The following is an 18,703-nucleotide window of genomic DNA, read 5'->3' as shown; positions in this document are numbered from 1 at the left end:
GAATTCAATTCTAAAACACAAAACATGGTGGACCTCTTGTCCAAGCGTTGGCGCCGCAACAGCCTTCTATTTGCTGAAGAGACACCAAGGCAAGGACTGAAAACTACAGAAAATAAACAGGGCTAAAAGGGACCTGTGTACTTTCTGTTTATGCCACTGCATTCATGACCCCTGAGACCATGGGTAGCTGTGGCACTGCCAGGCGCGCCATAGGCCACGGTAGGGGGAAGTCGCAGCTTCTCCCTCTATTGGCCACTAAGTGACATCCATAGTCTGAATCCTTCTTCCAGGCCTGCCACAACCATATCTAGAAACAGGGAGTAGAAAGCATCGCTGTCTCTGACATTACTGACTGCCCCTCCCTTTGTGAAGCCCAACAAATATCTATAGAGTAGCTACTGTAATGGTCCGTGGGTAGGAGTCGCTCAGTGGAATGTGCAGAGGTGATGGAAGCCTGCGTGTTGAGGTGAACCCTAGAAGACCAATATCTCTCCGTTGAATGGTGAGAGTGGAAGACCCGACTGGGCTATGCATATCTGCTTGATCATAACATTGAATTTTACACCTATGTTGTTTATGTTTCTCTCTTAGGTGGAGCATATTTACCTACGAGTCTCCCAAAAATTCACCTCCTTCCATGAACGAATATGAAAATGTGGATTACAGTATACAGGTTTGTGGCTTCTCATGCAAGATCTCACCTGTTGTGGAAGCTCCACAGTCCATGGCCATCTGGTAAAATTGACTCCTGTATTCATCTTTCGGGCACCCTACTGACATGTCTTCAAAGACTAGTTTGTAGCTCTTGGTGTTAATGGAATGTGTGTTATGTTCAAACCAGTGATGGGTACGCATCTCATAAATCTAGAGAACTTGGGGCCACATGTACAAATATCAGGTTTTGCGACTCGCAAATTGCGAGTCACAAAACCTGATGTACTACAGTGTCAATGACACTCTTTGCAATTCCCAATGGGGTCGCAAGTGACCTACCTCATAAATATTCATGAGGTAGGTCGCAATTTGCGACCCCATTGGGAATGGCTGCACTCACAGGGATGATGGCCTACTGGGGACAGCAGACCACCATGTCTGTGACTGCTTTTAAATAAAGCATTTTTTTTTTTTTTTAAAGCAACCCGTTTTCCTTAGAGGAAAATAGGTCGCATTTAAAAAAAATTGAAAAGTTTTCTTTTCATTTTTCAGAGCAGGCAGTAGTCCGTGTACCACTGTCTGCTGTGAAAAAATATTTCCGCATCCATACACGAAGGGTCCTTTGGAGACCCTTTCCCACTTGCGAGTGGGTTAGCACCAATTTAAAATTGGTGCTAACTGCGATTGTTTTGTGACCGCATTTACAATCACACATCACACTGCGACTCGCAATTAGAAAGGGAACGCCCCTTCCTAATTGCAACTCTCAAACCCTTTTTGCGATTCGGTAAAGAGATTACCGAATAGCAAAATTGGGTTTGTGCATTGGAAAATGCTTTTTTTCTTTTCGCAAACGGCCCGATTCTGTGAATCGGGCCGTTTGCGACAAGAAGAAATCTTTGTACATGTGTCCCTTGGTTCTATTCTTGATAAATACATCCGTGCTGGCTCCTGAGTCACCATCTTGTAGTCGCCCCTCCTTAGGGTGGAAGGTGGTCCTATTGGAACCTGATTAGGAATTAAAACCCTCCTTGAACAATGTGGTTTTCAAGAATTTCCTGAGGGTCATCAGGCTGTGCAGTGTTTTCTAGCTTGCGTTCTTCTTTTTTAATAGGATGTTGAGAAACAAGAACCTGCCTAAAAAATAGGAGAAATGTAACTGTGCCCTTCTTGATGAATTAAGGGTAAAGTTTTCTAAGATTAGATGTGGAGCAAATACAAATATGACAGGATCAACATTAGATTATCCCAGCCACTTTTTACCTTCTTCAGGTAGTTTTTAGGTCATGCGCACAAGCGCTCTGAGGTGTTGTAATCTATCTGTGGGCTTTTAACCACGCCCACCGCATGCACATCATTATCACTCGTTCATGGGCTTGCCTTTCAAAAATTCGTTATCATCATTGGTAAATGCTTTACGTTTGTCCTTCCTTGGGGCAGTTTTGTTACCGCCTTAGCCATCGACCCTGTTACATGGGTAATTGCACGTTTGCTGATACGTTTGACTGCGAGCGAACTTCTTTTTCTTTTGTGTCTCTCTTTCGCGCTCATGGCTGCCATGGCACTTTGAATTGCCCCGCTTATGTCAACTGTTTGACTTTTCCTTTTCAATTTAAGTGGCAAGAAAAGTCCAGTTAGGAATTTACAACGCTCTAACTCGAGCAAACGCGAGACCCATTGCATTGCAAATGCTTGTTCAAGAAAGCCAATACCCAGATGCTCTTTTAATTTATGAGATCATCATTTTCAATGAAAAGGCATGAAGATGAGCTCAGATGGGTAGTCCGGATGATCCACACATCTATGGGTTTGTTTCAGTAAAGTATTTGTATATAAGGAACAGTACAGCACATTACAGTATAGAGACAAAGGCATTCCGAGTATCTTTTGATGTACTTTAGTAAAGTCTTTGGAAACAAAGAACAATACGATACATTATGGTACAGAAGAAACATTAGTGAGTCTACGATATTGAAGTGGACAGGAAGTTATGACTTTCGAATGTCAACTTCCTGACAGGAAGGCAGAGACAGACTTTTGAATGAATATATTGCAGTGCAGCCTAGTCAAAAGTTAAAAATGTTATGCTGGCTACCGAGCTGCTAAAAACTATTGTGTTGGAAATCTGTATCTTCAGTTTCGAATTCTCAACCAGAAATATTCCTGCTTTTTTCAACTTGGTCTCCACTGACATCTCTCTGCCTAAAACAATACACTCACCAGCCTTCAAAGAGGAAATTGTGCCATAATAGAAGCCATGGGCCCAAATGAAGTCTCTCTCCGTAAAGCAGATATGAATTCTCAATACATAGGGGCAAATTTAAAAGCCCCTTGCACTATATATCGCCACATTGGTATAATTTTTTTGACTCTGATGTGGCGATATTATGGCAAAAACGCGGCGCCATATTTTCAAAGTTACGCAATGCATGCATTGCGTAACCCTTTGCACCACATTATGCATGCGCCATGCATAATGTATGCAAAGGGGGCGTTCCCCTGTTGGGCGGGGGCCGAAAAAATGGCACAAAAAATCTAAAAGATTTCTTTGCGCCATATTTATTGGCTACTTTTAACGCCTGCTCAGAGCAGGTGTTAAAAGGGGGCCCACCATTGGTTACAATTTGACCCTATGTACTTTTCAGGGTTAGAGCCAAAATTGTGACGCTATTACCCCCTACCCTGTGCCATGGTGCGCTGTATCTTAGATACGGGGTGCACATGGTGGCAGTAGGGGGCGCTAAGGGGTGCAAGGAAAGTGGTGCTGTACTGGGTGCAGCACCGCTTTTCTTAAATGTGCCCCATAGTTTCCTCCTGGAGCACCGGCAAATCTTGGCTCTGTAAACTGGTTGTTGCTCAGTTGGCTGAGGCTCCCCATCACCCTTACTAACCTCATCAGTACTCACCTCCTCCTGTTTCAACACACTCCGCATACTGCGAAAAACCTTCAAATGGATTCCCATAGAGACCAGAAAGACCGTCACCCACGCACTCATCAGCAGCAGGCTAGACTACGGGAACGCCCTCTACGCCGGCACCACACTCAAACTCAAACGCAAACTCCAGAGGATCCAGAACGCAGCCGCCCGCCTCATCCTGGACCTCCCACGCCATGAACACATCTCCTCACACCTCAGATCCCTTCACTAGCTTCCGATCAACAAGAGGATCACCTTCAAAATCCTCATCCACGCACACAAATCCCTCCACAACACTGGACCAACCTACCTCAACGAAAGAGTGAACTTCCACACTCCCACTTGCTACCTCCGCTCCGCTGACCTCGCACTCGCCACAGTCCCCCGCATCCAACGCGCCACCACCGGAGGCAGAACCTTCTCCTACCTCACCCCCAAAGCCTGGAACTCCCTCCCCACCAACCTCCGCAAGACTCAGAACCTCCTGCTCTTCAGAAAAAACCTCAAGACGTGGCTGTTCGAACAGTAACCCTCCTCCCTCCCCCCCTCCACCAGCGCCTTGAGACCCTCACGGATGAGTAGTGCGCTCTATAAATTTTTTTTATTGATTGATTGATCAGTATAAGTAAAATACAACCAAGAAGAGCAAATAGGGACGAGTCATACAAAATAAATAAATACAACTTTGAAGTATTTCGGTTTTTAATGCCATGCTTCTTCCAAGTCTTTGGTTCAAGGAACCCAAAAGCGTACCCCTCCATCACATTCACACAAGGGGCTGGAAGAAGATGGCTTTCAAAATCCAAATAACAAATGAAATGTCAGCCAAACGGAGGACCCTGTCAAATAGATCCTGTGTTCTAGGTGTTATGGCTGCCTAGCCCCATGGTTCTAAGAACAGGACTTTAGCCTCTGGACACCAGCCAGTGACACATTGGTATAGCCCAATTTTAACAGTCTGCCTCTACATTTTGTAAAAAGGACTAGACATCAGGGCAGTGCACTACAGTCTGATCTCCATTCCTTTATGGCTGGGGCAAGGTTAGACATTCTGGTAACAATCATGTCTCTGTGTCCATGCCACTGACGTCAGCATTTTCTTTGTGTGCGCTAGCTCCTAAACACAACGTTTAAATTGTAGAAATGGCCTACGTGACTCTGTGCCCATCATAATACATAGTAATAAGAAACTTTTATGTAAGTACCATAACTATAATATGGAATAAGTATCACAGCAACAGTATTGTAAGGTTCCAGGTTTTCTCTTAGAAAAATATCGTCCATTTTTCCATGTTTTGAAATTCTGGAAGATTAATAAGCTGGTACTTGAGCAGGAATTTGTCTAAAATCTCATCTATTCTTTTGTAACATAGAAATTGTGCCTCTACTATGAAAATATGTAAGTAGAGTTTAGAGCGCTCTAAAATTAGTTTGAAGAGATTTCCTTTAGTATTTGTTTTTTCTCTTTCTATTTCAAAGTATAAATAATGCCAGCTTTACAGAGTTTATGTACATTTTATAGTGGAATTTACATTAATATACTAGCCATGCCAGTGAGCTACTGGCAAGGTGGGTACCTGTCAGCATGTCAAAATATATTAATGAGCACCACCTTCACTATAAGTGGGTTGCCCAGCTTTTCTGGAAGAAGCAAGTCTATGAATCAGAGGTTGTCAATATCTTGTTATGTTATGGCATTGAGTGGTATTGCATGGTATGTCTGGTCATGTTATGTTATTTTATGTTATGTTGGGTTTAAATAGTGCAGCTACCAAACAAAGGCAAATGATGTTGGTAACAAGACTATCTCCTCAACGGGAGCTAGAATGCAGCCACCATCTCATATATTGTCAGCTAACCTTTATATTGAGTTCAGTAACTGGTGTTACATAGTTGGACTTAATCAAATTTTCTTTTTAAGTTCAATGTTGTTTTCATAACAATCTAAGCAAATCATGTCAACACATATCAGGAAGCATTTAGGGCCTGATTATGACCTTGACGGATGGGCTACTCCATCACAAACGTGACGGTTATCGGTCCGCCGTATTACAAGTTCCATTATATCCTATGGGCCTTGTAATACGGCGGGATATCCATCATTTGTGTGATGGAGTAGCCTGTCAGCCAAGGTCGTAATCAAGCCCTTAGTCTTTAAACCACCTAAGGGAATGTGCACACAACTCTCTACTAAAGAGAAGAGTAACTTCTGATAGACACACAGTGAGATGTCATAAAGTAAAATTCTAAAACATTTTCAGTCTTACTGTGCTAAGACAGACAGACGCACTATGAAGAGAGGGGAAAAAGAAAATAATTACACACAAGCCCCAAAACATGCTCCAAGTATGATTATGTGGAGCTTCATCATCTGCCTTGAAAAAGGGTAGCTATTAACCAGTGATCTCAAGGTGAAAGTGGCTTGAATGTGAAATATTTTTGGTCCTGTAGGAAATTGACCCCATATATTGAGCTGAGTTGCACCTTTGTTTTTGCTGCTTCATTTCATATCTCCTATCTCCATCTGCCAAAGCACTTTAAGGGGGCTTAAACACACTGTAATACCCTGCACAAGAAAGCAGCACAATATAACCTACGAGGCAGGCTTCCGTAGCATTTCAGTAGTGGATTGCTAGATCATGTAGCGAGTGCAGCCCTTTGTTTCTACTTACTAATGACAACTTTGTGTAGAGCTTCCATTCTCCTAATACATCTGACTTTTTCAATTCCACAGGCACAGATAGCCCACTATGCTGATTCCGTGGCCACTCACCTGGCAAAAATCTTGGAATCTGACAAACACTGTGATGTCATATCTTCTGGGAAGTAAGCAATATCCTCTTTGCCTGTGCACGTGCTTATTTCTTCACCCTATCTTCTTCCAACCCTTTGCTTTACATCTCTTTACTTCCACCTCTGATTTTTCATCCACTCACCTTTCTCACCCACTGCTGTAGGTTCCTGTGCCAAACAGTGAATGAATTTGTGGCAGAGGTTGGAAAGGCTTATGAACGAGTTACAGAGAACAAGGAGGAAGCTGATGCTATGTCAAAGAAGGTAAGGGCTATGCATGTTTACATGGATCCTCCCAGTTTAAGTCAGTTTCATGGAGGCAACTCAACACTTCTTCCACATTCAGTCCATTGGGGGAATGGCAAGAAGATGTTTTTAGGCCACAGACACTTCCATGATGCTCAGACATTGAGTTTTGCGCACAATCTTCTGGCATCATCTGCAATAATGCATGGGTTTAAATAAATAAGTCATCAGGAGCATAATGTGAATATGTTCCAGCCATGCAGGGGAATTGATTAAGATCCACCATTATAAGAATGTTTTTCTTGGCTGCATATTTTTTGGGGGTTGAGAATTTGTTTTAGGTTGTATTTCCCTTTCCATGGCTGTCCTTACGCACCGACTTGTGACCTGATTGACTATGATGCTGTGTTCTGTTTTTCAGTGTAAAATGCTCAATGACAAGCTAGACTCCCTGGTCTTAGCTCTAAATGATGAATCGCAGGCCATTATTGTGCCTGCAGGCATCGGCAACACTACGACTTACACAGAGGGGAAGGAGGGCAACAAAGAGACCGGTGTAAAGGAGGATTCCATGGAAGACTACAGACCCAACGCAGTGCCCAGAATATTCAAGTCAAAGGAGCAACTCATGCTGCGTGCCAACAGCTTGAAGAAAGCTTTGAGACAGATCATTGAGCAAACCGAAAAGGGTAAGGTGGTTGATGAGAAGGGGGTACATTTGTTTGCTGTATTGTAAACATGTTTGGGCCAGTGAGGGAAAAGGAAGGCAGTACAAGGGCGGAAGTAGAAATAATTGTCATAATGTACAGACGACCCTGAAGCCTTAACATGTACCTATCCCTTTGCAGGGTTTCCAGATCATCATGCTGTTGCAGGCTTCCCAATTATGAATATTTAAATAAATGAATAATAGACAAATTATCTTTACCTTGTTATTTCATGTTTCAAGGGGGACTGCATGAAGGGATATTTCAGTTTACTATACCCTTCACTTCCTAACCGCTGTCAAAATAGAAATATTATAACTCAACCATAATGGAACTCCTATGTCTTTGTTACAACTTTTCTAAAACTTTCAGATTTGTGTGCTTTTCAAACCTTTTTAAGATGGTCTTAGTTCACTTTAACTGTTCCAGTACCACAGATGTCAGCCTTGTACATATTCTGTGTCTATGTATTTATTTAATGTGCCTGAGAAGGGATGTGTGTAGCTGTTTATGTCACTGAGTGCTTGGCATGGTGGAGGTGGGGTAATTATAGTCATGCATGTGCAAAGGGGAAATTTGGGTAAGGACCTATAAGGCTTTTGTGACTAACTGCTGTATGGAGTCCATGCACATCAATTATGACTAGCCAGAGGTAGCAGCTGCTCTCCAGGGTTTCTCCTTTTGTGCCCTTAAAACTTCCTTTGCTACTCCTGCTCTCTGGAGTCATGAAGGCAGCAGCAGAGAAATTAAGCAAATGGTTCCTTTTAAAAACCATGTTTACCTTTTGTAAGAGTTTCCATTCCATTTTCCTTCTCTTAAACCCTCAACAGAAAATAGGAGGCAGTTCAGGATATGTTGGCAAGAACAAAAACTCTGTAACTTCAACGGGGATCCAAAAGTGTGCTAGGCCACTAGCCCTGGGTTTTTGGTTATTTGACGCGCAGGAAGCCCACCTCCAAGTGATGTGCTGAGTTTTTAGCTATGTTCTAAAATGCAGCAGTGATGGAGTAGTGATGGATTCTGCAGTGAAATGTCAGTCAGTTAAATAACACCACCAGTGGAGAGAGAAAGCAACTATCAGAAACCATGGGAGATTATTACACCCATTTAAAGCTCCCAGAAAATAAACATTTCCTTCACATGAGCCTCAGAAGAATGTACCATTAGCATGTAAATACCAGTGACTTTCCCTCCCATACTGAGTGGTGTCCTATAACTGATTGGCAGATGCACAAGCTACTTTTGGAGCACAGTTAGGAAGTGGCTATAATATGCAATGGTAGAATACAACTTTAGTTCTCTATAAAAGTTCTTAAAGCATTGTTTTCAAAATATGGTAGGCTGCATTTGACTTCAGTGGGCCCGTCACTTTCACCTCAGAACCCTTAACTTAATGGGATTAACACAATTAAAGGGCATCTGTGTATCTCATGACAATGCCCAGAGTAGTGTTCACTATACTTTAAATTATTCTCTGCTCCTTACTAAGAATGTTTCATTGATTCTAAGATGTAACATAGTGTGCCCCCACCCGCCTTAAACATAGAATGATACCCATCGCAACCTGAACATTACCGGAGCAGGTTCAAGGAAGTAGTTTGTGTCCCATGTTTGCGTGCAAATGGTTTGCGAGAGACCCTGCCAATGTTTTAAACAAAATTAGAACATTGGAATGTTGAAAGCTCCTTTGAAGACAATGGGCTAACTAACCAGCTTATAATGGCTGGTATACATGCGAAGCTCCAACATTCCAACGTTTGTCTTCCTGTTTCTCCCTTTGTAATTTATAACATTCTACCCTCAGTATGTGGGATGTTCTAATAGCCTTATAGCCCTTCTGCCTCTGGCTATATCTGTTGTTAAAGAACCTCTTTCTGGTTATAGTCCCTCGCCTCTGGCTCAGGCCTATGACTTGGGTTCAGGTCCTTTAGCGACCGGTATAGCTATTAGCAGTGGGCCATAAGGCTATAGGATGTCTACTATCCTTTGTGAGTGGATATGGAATGTCCATAACACTTAAGTTTAAACATTGTGAAGGTTTTACTACACTTCTTTATCATGCGTTTATTACATCTCAGATGTAATTATGACCATGCTTTCTTAATTTATTTTTGGGGGAAAATGACTATCCGGGGGGAGATCACAAAATTAGAATGCTTAGAGGGTGCTGTTTAAATTAAAATGTGGATAAGTGACTGCTGTACGTCAAAAACAGGTAAGATATAGGAACGCCTGGTGACTTGTTTCTGAGATTTCACCTGATGGTCCCTCACGGGCAGTAGTTTTGTGAACCAAGTTGTCCTAAAACTGCAATAGGGTATGTGAGGTCTTACCTTGCAGGAACCATCCAAGCAGGGTATGCTTAAAATGCCATATCTTAGATGCAGGTCTTGAAAAGAGAATTGGTCTTTCAAAAGAACTGCTCATATGTAACTTAGAAAAATGTATTTTTTTGGGATTGCCTTCACAAAGTCAAATAGATAGCTCTACTCTTGAACAATAAATGTATTGTATTTATTTCCTTTCTGTCATACAGCGGTTGATGAACAAAACAAGCACACTCAGGTTTACAGAAACCCTTCCTCCTCCTCCATCAAGAAGGACTCCTCCGAAGAGTTCAGTAAGGACTCCGATACGTTCAGTAAGAATATTTATTTAAATTCATTGAAAGCATGTAGTGTGGATTTTAAAGAGACCTTTTATATTGCCTAGTGAAATGGACATAGAGTAAAAGGGATTTCAGCTGTACCTTACTAGCTACAAGCTTTTGGAGAAATAGAACCACACCACTCCCACCGCGAAGGCTCAAAACTAGCTCTACCTCCTGGTACACATCATCTTCAAATCCTGTAAACAGCAAATATGATTCCACCAGCATACCTGGATGAAAATGTAACCACAAAAGACAATTGGCATACAAAACCAAAGCTTAGACAGGTTCAAAAGTAAAAACAAAAGAAATTGAGGAGTCAAACCTTCTCCCTCTGTCCACCAAAGATTTAGAATATCATCAGTGCACACATCAGGCTCAGAACCTCAGTCTTTTGATACCACTTTGCCAATTACATATGCTAACTTTACCATCCTAGGGGATCTTAACATAAACCTTGAGAATCCCTGTCTTAAAACTGTGAAAGATGTCCTAGAGGCCATGCATGCTGAACTTCAGCAAAAAATTGATCACCAGATGCATAAGGCTGGATATATTCTTGGCCATATCTTCTCTGATCTTTCTTCTTTGCAATGTCCCAAACCTTTGCCAGTCTTCTAGTCAGAGGACCTGGCTATCGCTTTCACCCTCTGTATGCCCCAAAAAAGTCCAGCCTATCATTTAGCACTCTGTCTAGGGCTTGTCCGAAATCACAGAACCACGTTTATCTTAAAGCTGAATCCAGACTGCAGGATGAGCAGGTCATTAAGGGAAACAGATCTAACTTTAACAAATGGATTCAAAGGCTTTCTCTTGCAAGTCTAATATGCATCACTAAATTTCTAAACACTGGTTCATTGAAGATCTACAACAGGAAAAAACAGTGCATTAAACGTGAACAGATTTGTTAGATAATTATCTCCCACAAGACAGAAAAACCTACAAAAATGCAGTAAATATGTACCACAATCATATTTGAGAAGCCTGAGCAGCTTATCTAGCCAATAAAATGAGCTCTTACAACCCCTCCATGAGAGAAATCGTCGACATTGTCAACAAATTGTTGTCTTAAAACATGAAATGACTCCCTCCCTTGCCTGGTGCAATGAACTAGCACTAGGTTTCTTCTACAAAGAAATTACAATAAACTGCACTTTCTTCTCAGAGACTCATTGCCCAGTCAGTCAACCCAGCAGCCAAAACATGTGTTATAAAAAATTCTGCTGATTTCCGTGGAATATATAATTAAAGCACTACCCTCCTAATAATCTAATTCTCCAATTGCTTCATGCCCACCAAAGAATATACAATCATGTAGACAAGCTATTGGACCACCCTTATGTGATCCAACAAATGATTCTTTTAGAAAGACCACAGTACCAGACTGCTAGAACTACTCTTTTGTAATCCCTATAGTAAAAAAGCGAATCCAGATATCACTGTAACCAACAATTACAAACCCAAGTCTTTACTCCCTCTACCCAGTAAAATCACAGAGAAACCCATTAATGAGTGTCAGGTAAATTACCTGCAGAATAACAACATTCTAGACATGAGTCGGTCAGGATTCAGGCCTAGAAATAACATGGAGACGGCCTTGATTGCTGTCTCCAAAGACACACGAGTCCTCCTTGATCAATGGTGGCCTGCAGCCCTGATTCTTTCAGATCTGTCAGCTGCCTTTGGTGCTGTTTCCCATTCCATTCTTTTACATAGGCTGCTGGAGACAGGCTTCTGCAACTTAGCTCTACACTGGCTCACCTCCTTTCTAACTTTGTTCCCCCTTTCAACTCTATACCGATTGCCCTCAAACAAGGCGTCCCACAAGGCTGTGCCATGAGTCAGAGTTTATTCAACATCTACATACCACCCCTAGTCAAATCTTTCAGCTTCCAGGCAATTTCATCTGCTGATGACACACAACTGATAACCTCCATATCAAACAATGCAGAATCCACACACTGTGCCTTTCAATTACTCCTACAAAAAGTGGCCACTTGGATGAACAACAACTGCCAGTAATTCAATAGTGATAAAACAGAGGTACTACTTTTTGGCCCTCGTGCGTCTGGTCCAATATATAGATGAAAAACAACTGCCTGACATTCAAAATTGATAAAATTTTTATTCCTTTTCAACCCTAGAGTCTCTGTCTGGTCCAAACTGTGGTGTGTTGCTAAATTGTGCTCTCCCCCTCAACATCATTCAGCACTAGGAATAATGGCTTTTGGATTGATGCTTATATGTGCATAGAAGAACATATCACTCGAACTGAGGCTTCCTGTTTCTTCACATTCAGAATGCTAAGAAAGATTCCCCCTTTTCTCACAGACGCTTCCAGAAAATCCATTGTACATGCTTTGGTGACTTCCAGACTAGGCTATGGTAGCTCAGTATATCTTGGTCTGCCCAAATATGAAATGCAATGCCTATAGCGAATACATAGTGTGACAGGCAGACTTACTGAAACTAGCAAAATTATTAAGATGTAAAAGGGCTTCTTAGTTCCACTCTAGGAAATGGAATTGCACAAAGTCAGTTTTTATTTGTCTGTCATTCACCTATGCTGTATGATGAACTATAAATGCTGTTCACCTAAAAAAAGAAAGATTACATGTTAAGTGTGGTCTTCCTCTGAATTTGCTATTGACTGCTCACACCCTTGTGCTTATGGACTAACAAGCAGGAAAGTGAAACACATTTACCAAAATAAAATATGTTCTTTTGGAATCTTTAAATGTTCCATTAATTAGCCAAGTTTTAAGACTCTCTGATTGCAAAGCAAAATCTATCTTTACAGATTTATGAGTTATATATAGAAGCTATCACAAAAGGTACGTAGCTAGGTTTGTGGCATTCTGAAGTCTTCAAGAACACATTGCTGATATTTTGCTTTTTGATCACACAACCATCTTTTAAATCACACCCAGGCATTGCAGTGACCTCAACTTAAACCTTTTTGTTTAAGCTACTTACTGCTTACTCTGTTGACTCTGTACTTAATAAGCTATCTGGTGGATACCTCATGAATAGCTCTCTGAAGTAGTCTCAGGCATATGTAGCGCATTGCAAAACATTCTCAAATATGTGGTCAGTGGTGATTCTCCAAAGCTGAATGGAAGAGAATCATTCGTATATCAGCATTTGTTTCTGTTTCATGGCCATTGTTAGAAACACTCTGGTTGGGTCATCTAGACAGATGATGTTCTAGGGGCAGAATGATTGAACTTCCTTCTAGTGAAACATTTCATGAGATAACCCCTGAACAGGATATGCATTCCACTTTGCACTGAAGTTGTTACATAGATAATCCGATAATGCAGTTGAGACATAAAACAATTAACTTACAGTTTACAATGTTTGTTTTACATTGGGGAAATCTAGGTATGTGCTTCAAGTTACTGATTCTTATTTTCTTTACTAGTTGAAGTAAAGAGTACATTGAATATGAAATTATTCATGATAACATTCTAATTTTTAGGTGTTCTTATTATCAGAATTATTGTGTCAACCATACAATGTTTTATACCTGCTCACATTAGCTGTGCATCCATGTCACCTGTACCATGGAGCAGATCATTTTCATAAGAAATAACATAACTTAGTGTGTTACACCCAGCATCCTTGGTGTGCCCCCCATAACTTTTTGCCTTCAGACCTCCTATTTTTACTTACTTCATTTTTGCTCACCCAAGGACTCTCAGAGCTTTACGACTGCTAACCAGAGCTGAAGTGCTTGGGCTCTTTGCTTAAACCATGGTGACATTGGCGTATACACAATTGGCCTATTTAATTTGCTTATAAGTCCCTCGAAATATGCACTAGTTGTGCTCAGTGTCTGTAAATTAAATGCTCTTAGTGGGCCTGCAGCACTGATTGTGCCACCCACTTACGTCACCCTTGAAACAGCTTGCCATTGCAGAGCTTGTGTGTGCAGTTCTAAACTGCCAGGTCGATCAGGAAAGTTAACCCTCTTACCAGGCCCAAACTTTCCTTTTCAATACATATAAGTCACCTCTAAGGTAGGCCCTAGGTAGCCTTACTTTCCACTGGGTGGGGGGGCTGAAGTGTTATGTCTGAACAGGTTAGTCACAGCAAATGATGTCCAAAATTGCCTGGCTCTATCATCAACCAAGTAGTGCTACCCTTGAACACTATTTAGTTACAATCTGAACTGTGCAATGAAGACACAATATCCTGTCACTAATCACATGCTATTACTTCTGATATTGATATCCACCAATTATGCTGGTCATTATAGAGGGCATTCATTTGTGGAACGCAAGTGCTCCGTGGTTCACATAGTTGTGAGAAGATAAAAGGTCCATTACCATTCACTGTATTCCAGTCTCCTCACAGAGCTGATGCAGAGAAGGAGAACAAATGAAGAAACAGTGTTCATCTCTATAGTGCTCACAGCTCATTAAAACAGCCAGTGACTTTGAGGAGGGTGCTTTTTGTGTTCCAGCAACTTGAAGGTGAATATGTCAACGAGGAATGCCTTGCGCTTTCTCCTCAACCCTGAAGCATGGTTGGATGGCTTTCAGGAGCAGTGGTTGCATGGTCTTTCCTGCTGTAGACTAGTTCTTATCATAGACCTCTTAGCCAAAGGGCAAGGTGCAGTGTATTTCAAATGTAGGACATACTTTTACGTTTTACATGTCCTAGCAGCGAAAAACTCTTAAATTGATTTTCCACTACAGCAAGGCCTACCTCTTCCATAGGATAACATTGGAATTACTTTATTACATTTTATAAGTGTAATTTGGAAATGGGAAAATGGAACTGGGTATGTTTGGTGTCTCTGGGCTCCTAATTTAAAATCGTAATTTATGGTGAAGTCGGATTTTAAATTACAATCCTAAAAATGCCACTTTTAGAAAGTTGACATTTTCTTGCCTTAGCCATTTGGTGCCTTTAACCTGTCCCTGGTCATATCACTGGGTGCAGTTGGCAGTTGGGCTTTGTCTATTCATCCTAAACAGCGACACACAATAGGAGCTTAGGTGTGACTGGATAGCCCATCACTGGCAGGATGAGAGGGAGGAGCTGGGCACAGCCCTACTTACACTTGAATAGGCTATGTGTAGGGCCCGGATTGTAAGGCATCTCTGCGCTTCAAAGGCATTCCTCTAGAAGTTTCTCCTCACCTCAATGGCATGACTGTGAATGAAAGAAGGACTGAAGACACCAACTCTTCAGTACACTTCTGGACCTGTGGATACTCCGCCAGGAAGAAGGAATGCTGTGCTGTTACAAGGACTGCCACTCTGCTGGACTGCTGCTGTAAAGGAACTGCTGCCCTGCTGTGCTGCCCTGCTGCCCTCTTGCATGGGGAAGAAAAACTGGACCTCAACTTTGCCTTGAACCCAGGACTAGATTGACTCAAAGGTCTAGCCTGCTGGCCTCTTCCGCTGAGCCCCAGGGACACAAAAGGCTCCCTAATCAGCTTCTGGAGCCAGCTCCAGCAAGTTACTAAACCCCGGGTGCTGCCAGTCAGGACCTGTACCCTTAGTGTGGCTCCCGAGCTCTCCAAAATAAAATTTTAGGCTCTTGGACCCACTTGCACCAGAACAGCACCACTCGCACTGAAATTCAGTATGAGCTGCCGCGATCCCTTACCTTCACTCAGAAAGCATCAATCGCCCGTGGAGGGCCGCCAACACGCGGCTCAAGCTCAAGCCTGCCCGTCCGTGATGCCCGTCCTGCTTTTTTCACCACGCTGACCACCGCCTGCAACACTCTCCTTACTCCCTGTGACCCTTTCCAACCCAAGCAGGACTCTTGGCACAAAACTTGAGAAGGTACATTTCAGTGGGACTTATCTGGGACTGTATCTGTCCCATTCTTCATCATGGTCAGTCTGAATCTTTGACTTCAACCGGGTTCAGTACGACCAGATGGCCATGGTTGGTGCTTTATGCTTATAGGCGCTATGTTACAGTTTATTCTTTAACAATTCATAACTCCAGTTGTACTGATTGTATTTTTGTTGATTTGCTGTTAAATGTAGCTCTGTTTAACCTGGTGTGGTATCTTTTGTGTGATGTTTTAATTGTTTTACTGTTTGAAGTGTTGCACAAATACTTTACGCATTGCCTCTAGGTTAAGCCTCACTGCCCTCTGCCAAGGTACCAGGGGGCTGAGCACAGGTTAATCTGCAGTTCCTTTGGCTATACCACAACTACGATTGTGGGTTCTACTTGACCAGGGCTCACATCCCAGGCAACCAGTAACCTAATTTCTAACAGTTAGATAGAGTGTTTTGTATGTTTCCTAATGGTTATTTGTTTCTTGACAGATTCTCGACGGGGTACAGTCTCATCTACAACATCTTCTATATTTCTGGACAGATCAGACACATTTAGTCCCCTTCATTTCACAGAGGATCCTAACTCTATGTAAGTATTGAGGTAAAGACCTCACAAATCTATAATCAAAGGTTTTAATGGGGGAGTTGGTAACCGGGGTCATTACTGTTTATAAAACTATTCCTGATGCTTTCTGTAAACTATCGACTGGCCGGCTCAAAGGGTACCAGACACACTCTCCTGGAGTCTCCAAGCTTAGATCGCATTGTGGGTATTTCAGAAAGAACTGTTTTCTTGTAGAATTGGCATAGCAAGTTAACTAAACCTCTTATTTGCTGTCTTGTTACAGGTTATTTGTATCCTCCTCCTTGAGTAAAACTACACTAAATTGTGTGATTTCTCATTTCAGACAGTTCTCAGAAAGATGCACCATGAACAACTACTTTGGTATCGGGCTGGATGCTAAGATCTCACTGGAATTTAACCACAAACGAGATGAGAATCCCAAAAAATGCAGGTATGGTGAGGGGTGGTCAGTCACTGGCTATGTAACTTCCATGTGATTGTTTTGATTTGCTCCATACTTACAAATGCCAGTAAGGTTGTTTAACCCGTGCTCCTCTTGGCAGCAGCCGCACCAGAAACATGATGTGGTATGGAGTGCTAGGGACCAAAGAATTGCTCCAGAAGACCTACAAGAACCTGGAACAGAAGGTGAAGCTGGAGGTAAGAAATTACTGTGCTAAACCATGTTCCTCGAGCAGCTATTGAACAATATTTTTTTGCAGAAGGGCAATAATACTGAGCAGAATCTGCTTAACGTTGTTGTACTTAAGACCAGAATCGGAAGTTGGCAGCAATGCAAACTTTACAGATTCTTGATGGGTACAGTAAGCTCAACATCATCAGGATTTCTGATATTGTGCTGATATGACCGAAGGGTGACAAAGTGATTTACAAACCGGCAAGTTCTACATAAAAAGTGGTCATGATGCGGGAGTTCCTATTGACTGACAATGGCTTAATTTTTTGATTTTTTGATTGGCAAAAACAAAGTTATTGCAGCATTGTAGGGTAGATACTAACTGTTGGGATCTAAAGTATAAACTTCAGATTACCTGGCACCAGCTACAAATTTTGCACCTTACATGAAAGATGCTTTATGCACAAGGATAGAAATGCTGGAAATACAGTCCATATTTGTGTTTCTTTGAATTAGATGTTATGACTTGTGTATGTGTAGGTCTATGGTCAATTAAGGTGCCCATAATGTTTGCATTTATATATCATCTGTCTTAGGACAATGGTTACAGGTTACTTGTGTTAGAGTTTCTTTCATTTGTCTTTTTGGGCCTCACCCACTCAAATAAAGAGAAAAAAGCACATATTTCTGACTCAAGTTACTTCAGTAAGAATCCCTGGATCAACCTTTAATACATTTCAAGGGTAAATGTAGCATCCACCACTGCTCTCTGGAAATTAACAAAGCAGGCTCTCAAACATTATGCAAGAATTGTTTTTTCAGGGGGCCCATTGGTTAATAGTAACTGTAAGTTAATATTCAACATTCCCGCTTTCATGTGATTCTTTTGCCACTAATAAGACACAAGCGACATTTTCATATGGATGTTTGCATTTTATTCAAGATTCCACCCAGGCCTTTCCCTTTGAAAACAACCACAGCTGGATAAGTATCACGTTACCAAATACCTTTTATATGTTCTAGACTTAATTTCCTCTTATTTAAAAAAAAAAAAAAAAAGAACCACACATTCAGAGGCTCCCTCACAATATGGTGATGGTGGCGTGCAACGCTTAGATGAGAGATAGGTTTAATAGGAAGGACTACATTGGACAGGCCAGGGTATGAAAATAGTAATATGGAATGATTTGACCTTTTCAAAAATAGGCATATTCATTGCATTTGGGGAGACCAAAAAACTTCTTACTTGAATCTGGGTTATTTAGTTTCTTCCAAATGTTTGGAACCCACTTGTTACTTTGAAAATAGCATCTGGGTACCTCACTATATACTGCCCTTTGCTACTAATAATGAACTCATGCAGATGCAATGATCCTACACTTTGGTAGGTACTGGTATAATCATTCAGAAATGTGATAATACTGTACTTTGATATTTTCTGGTGTAATTGTACAAAGATGCTGTGATGGTAAACTTTGATATTTACCTGCCTAATTTCACTTTATTAGTTACTGCTCCATGGCAAAGGCGTTGTAATATTACACTTTGTTATTTATTCCTATATTGATACAAAGATGCTATGAAGTTTCACATTTGTACTTACTATATAATTTTGCATTCGTACTAAGATGCTGTAACTTAACACTTTAATATTTACTTGTGCAATGATACAAGATGATAGGCTAGTTTTGTTTGGATTTGTAAAAGTGATACTAATTTGT

At 41.4% G+C, this 18,703-nt stretch overlaps 1 protein-coding gene across 8 annotated transcripts in view; it reads left to right on the top strand.

Annotated features, from left to right (window-relative positions):
- DGKK (diacylglycerol kinase kappa) overlaps nt 1-18,703 on the top strand; it is a 524,126-nt gene that overhangs the window by 466,175 nt on the left and 39,248 nt on the right. For 6 of the 8 annotated variants that reach the window (XM_069211876.1, XM_069211875.1, XM_069211872.1 and 3 more), the window contains 8 exons: nt 592-673; nt 6,307-6,398; nt 6,530-6,629; nt 7,033-7,300; nt 9,855-9,959; nt 16,270-16,369; nt 16,689-16,796; nt 16,909-17,005. In XM_069211876.1, the coding sequence (XP_069067977.1) occupies nt 592-673; nt 6,307-6,398; nt 6,530-6,629; nt 7,033-7,300; nt 9,855-9,959; nt 16,270-16,369; nt 16,689-16,796; nt 16,909-17,005 (952 nt within the window). The remainder of the gene's footprint in view (nt 1-591; nt 674-6,306; nt 6,399-6,529; nt 6,630-7,032; nt 7,301-9,854; nt 9,960-16,269; nt 16,370-16,688; nt 16,797-16,908; nt 17,006-18,703) is intronic. The other 2 variants (XM_069211878.1, XM_069211873.1) reach the window with 1 other exon arrangement.

This window comes from Pleurodeles waltl, chromosome 10 (assembly GCF_031143425.1).
Source record: "Pleurodeles waltl isolate 20211129_DDA chromosome 10, aPleWal1.hap1.20221129, whole genome shotgun sequence".
Classification (NCBI taxonomy): Eukaryota; Metazoa; Chordata; class Amphibia; order Caudata; family Salamandridae; genus Pleurodeles; species Pleurodeles waltl.
The sequence above is the reverse complement of the archived record's forward strand: the minus strand, read 5'-3'. Positions and strand labels throughout refer to the sequence as shown.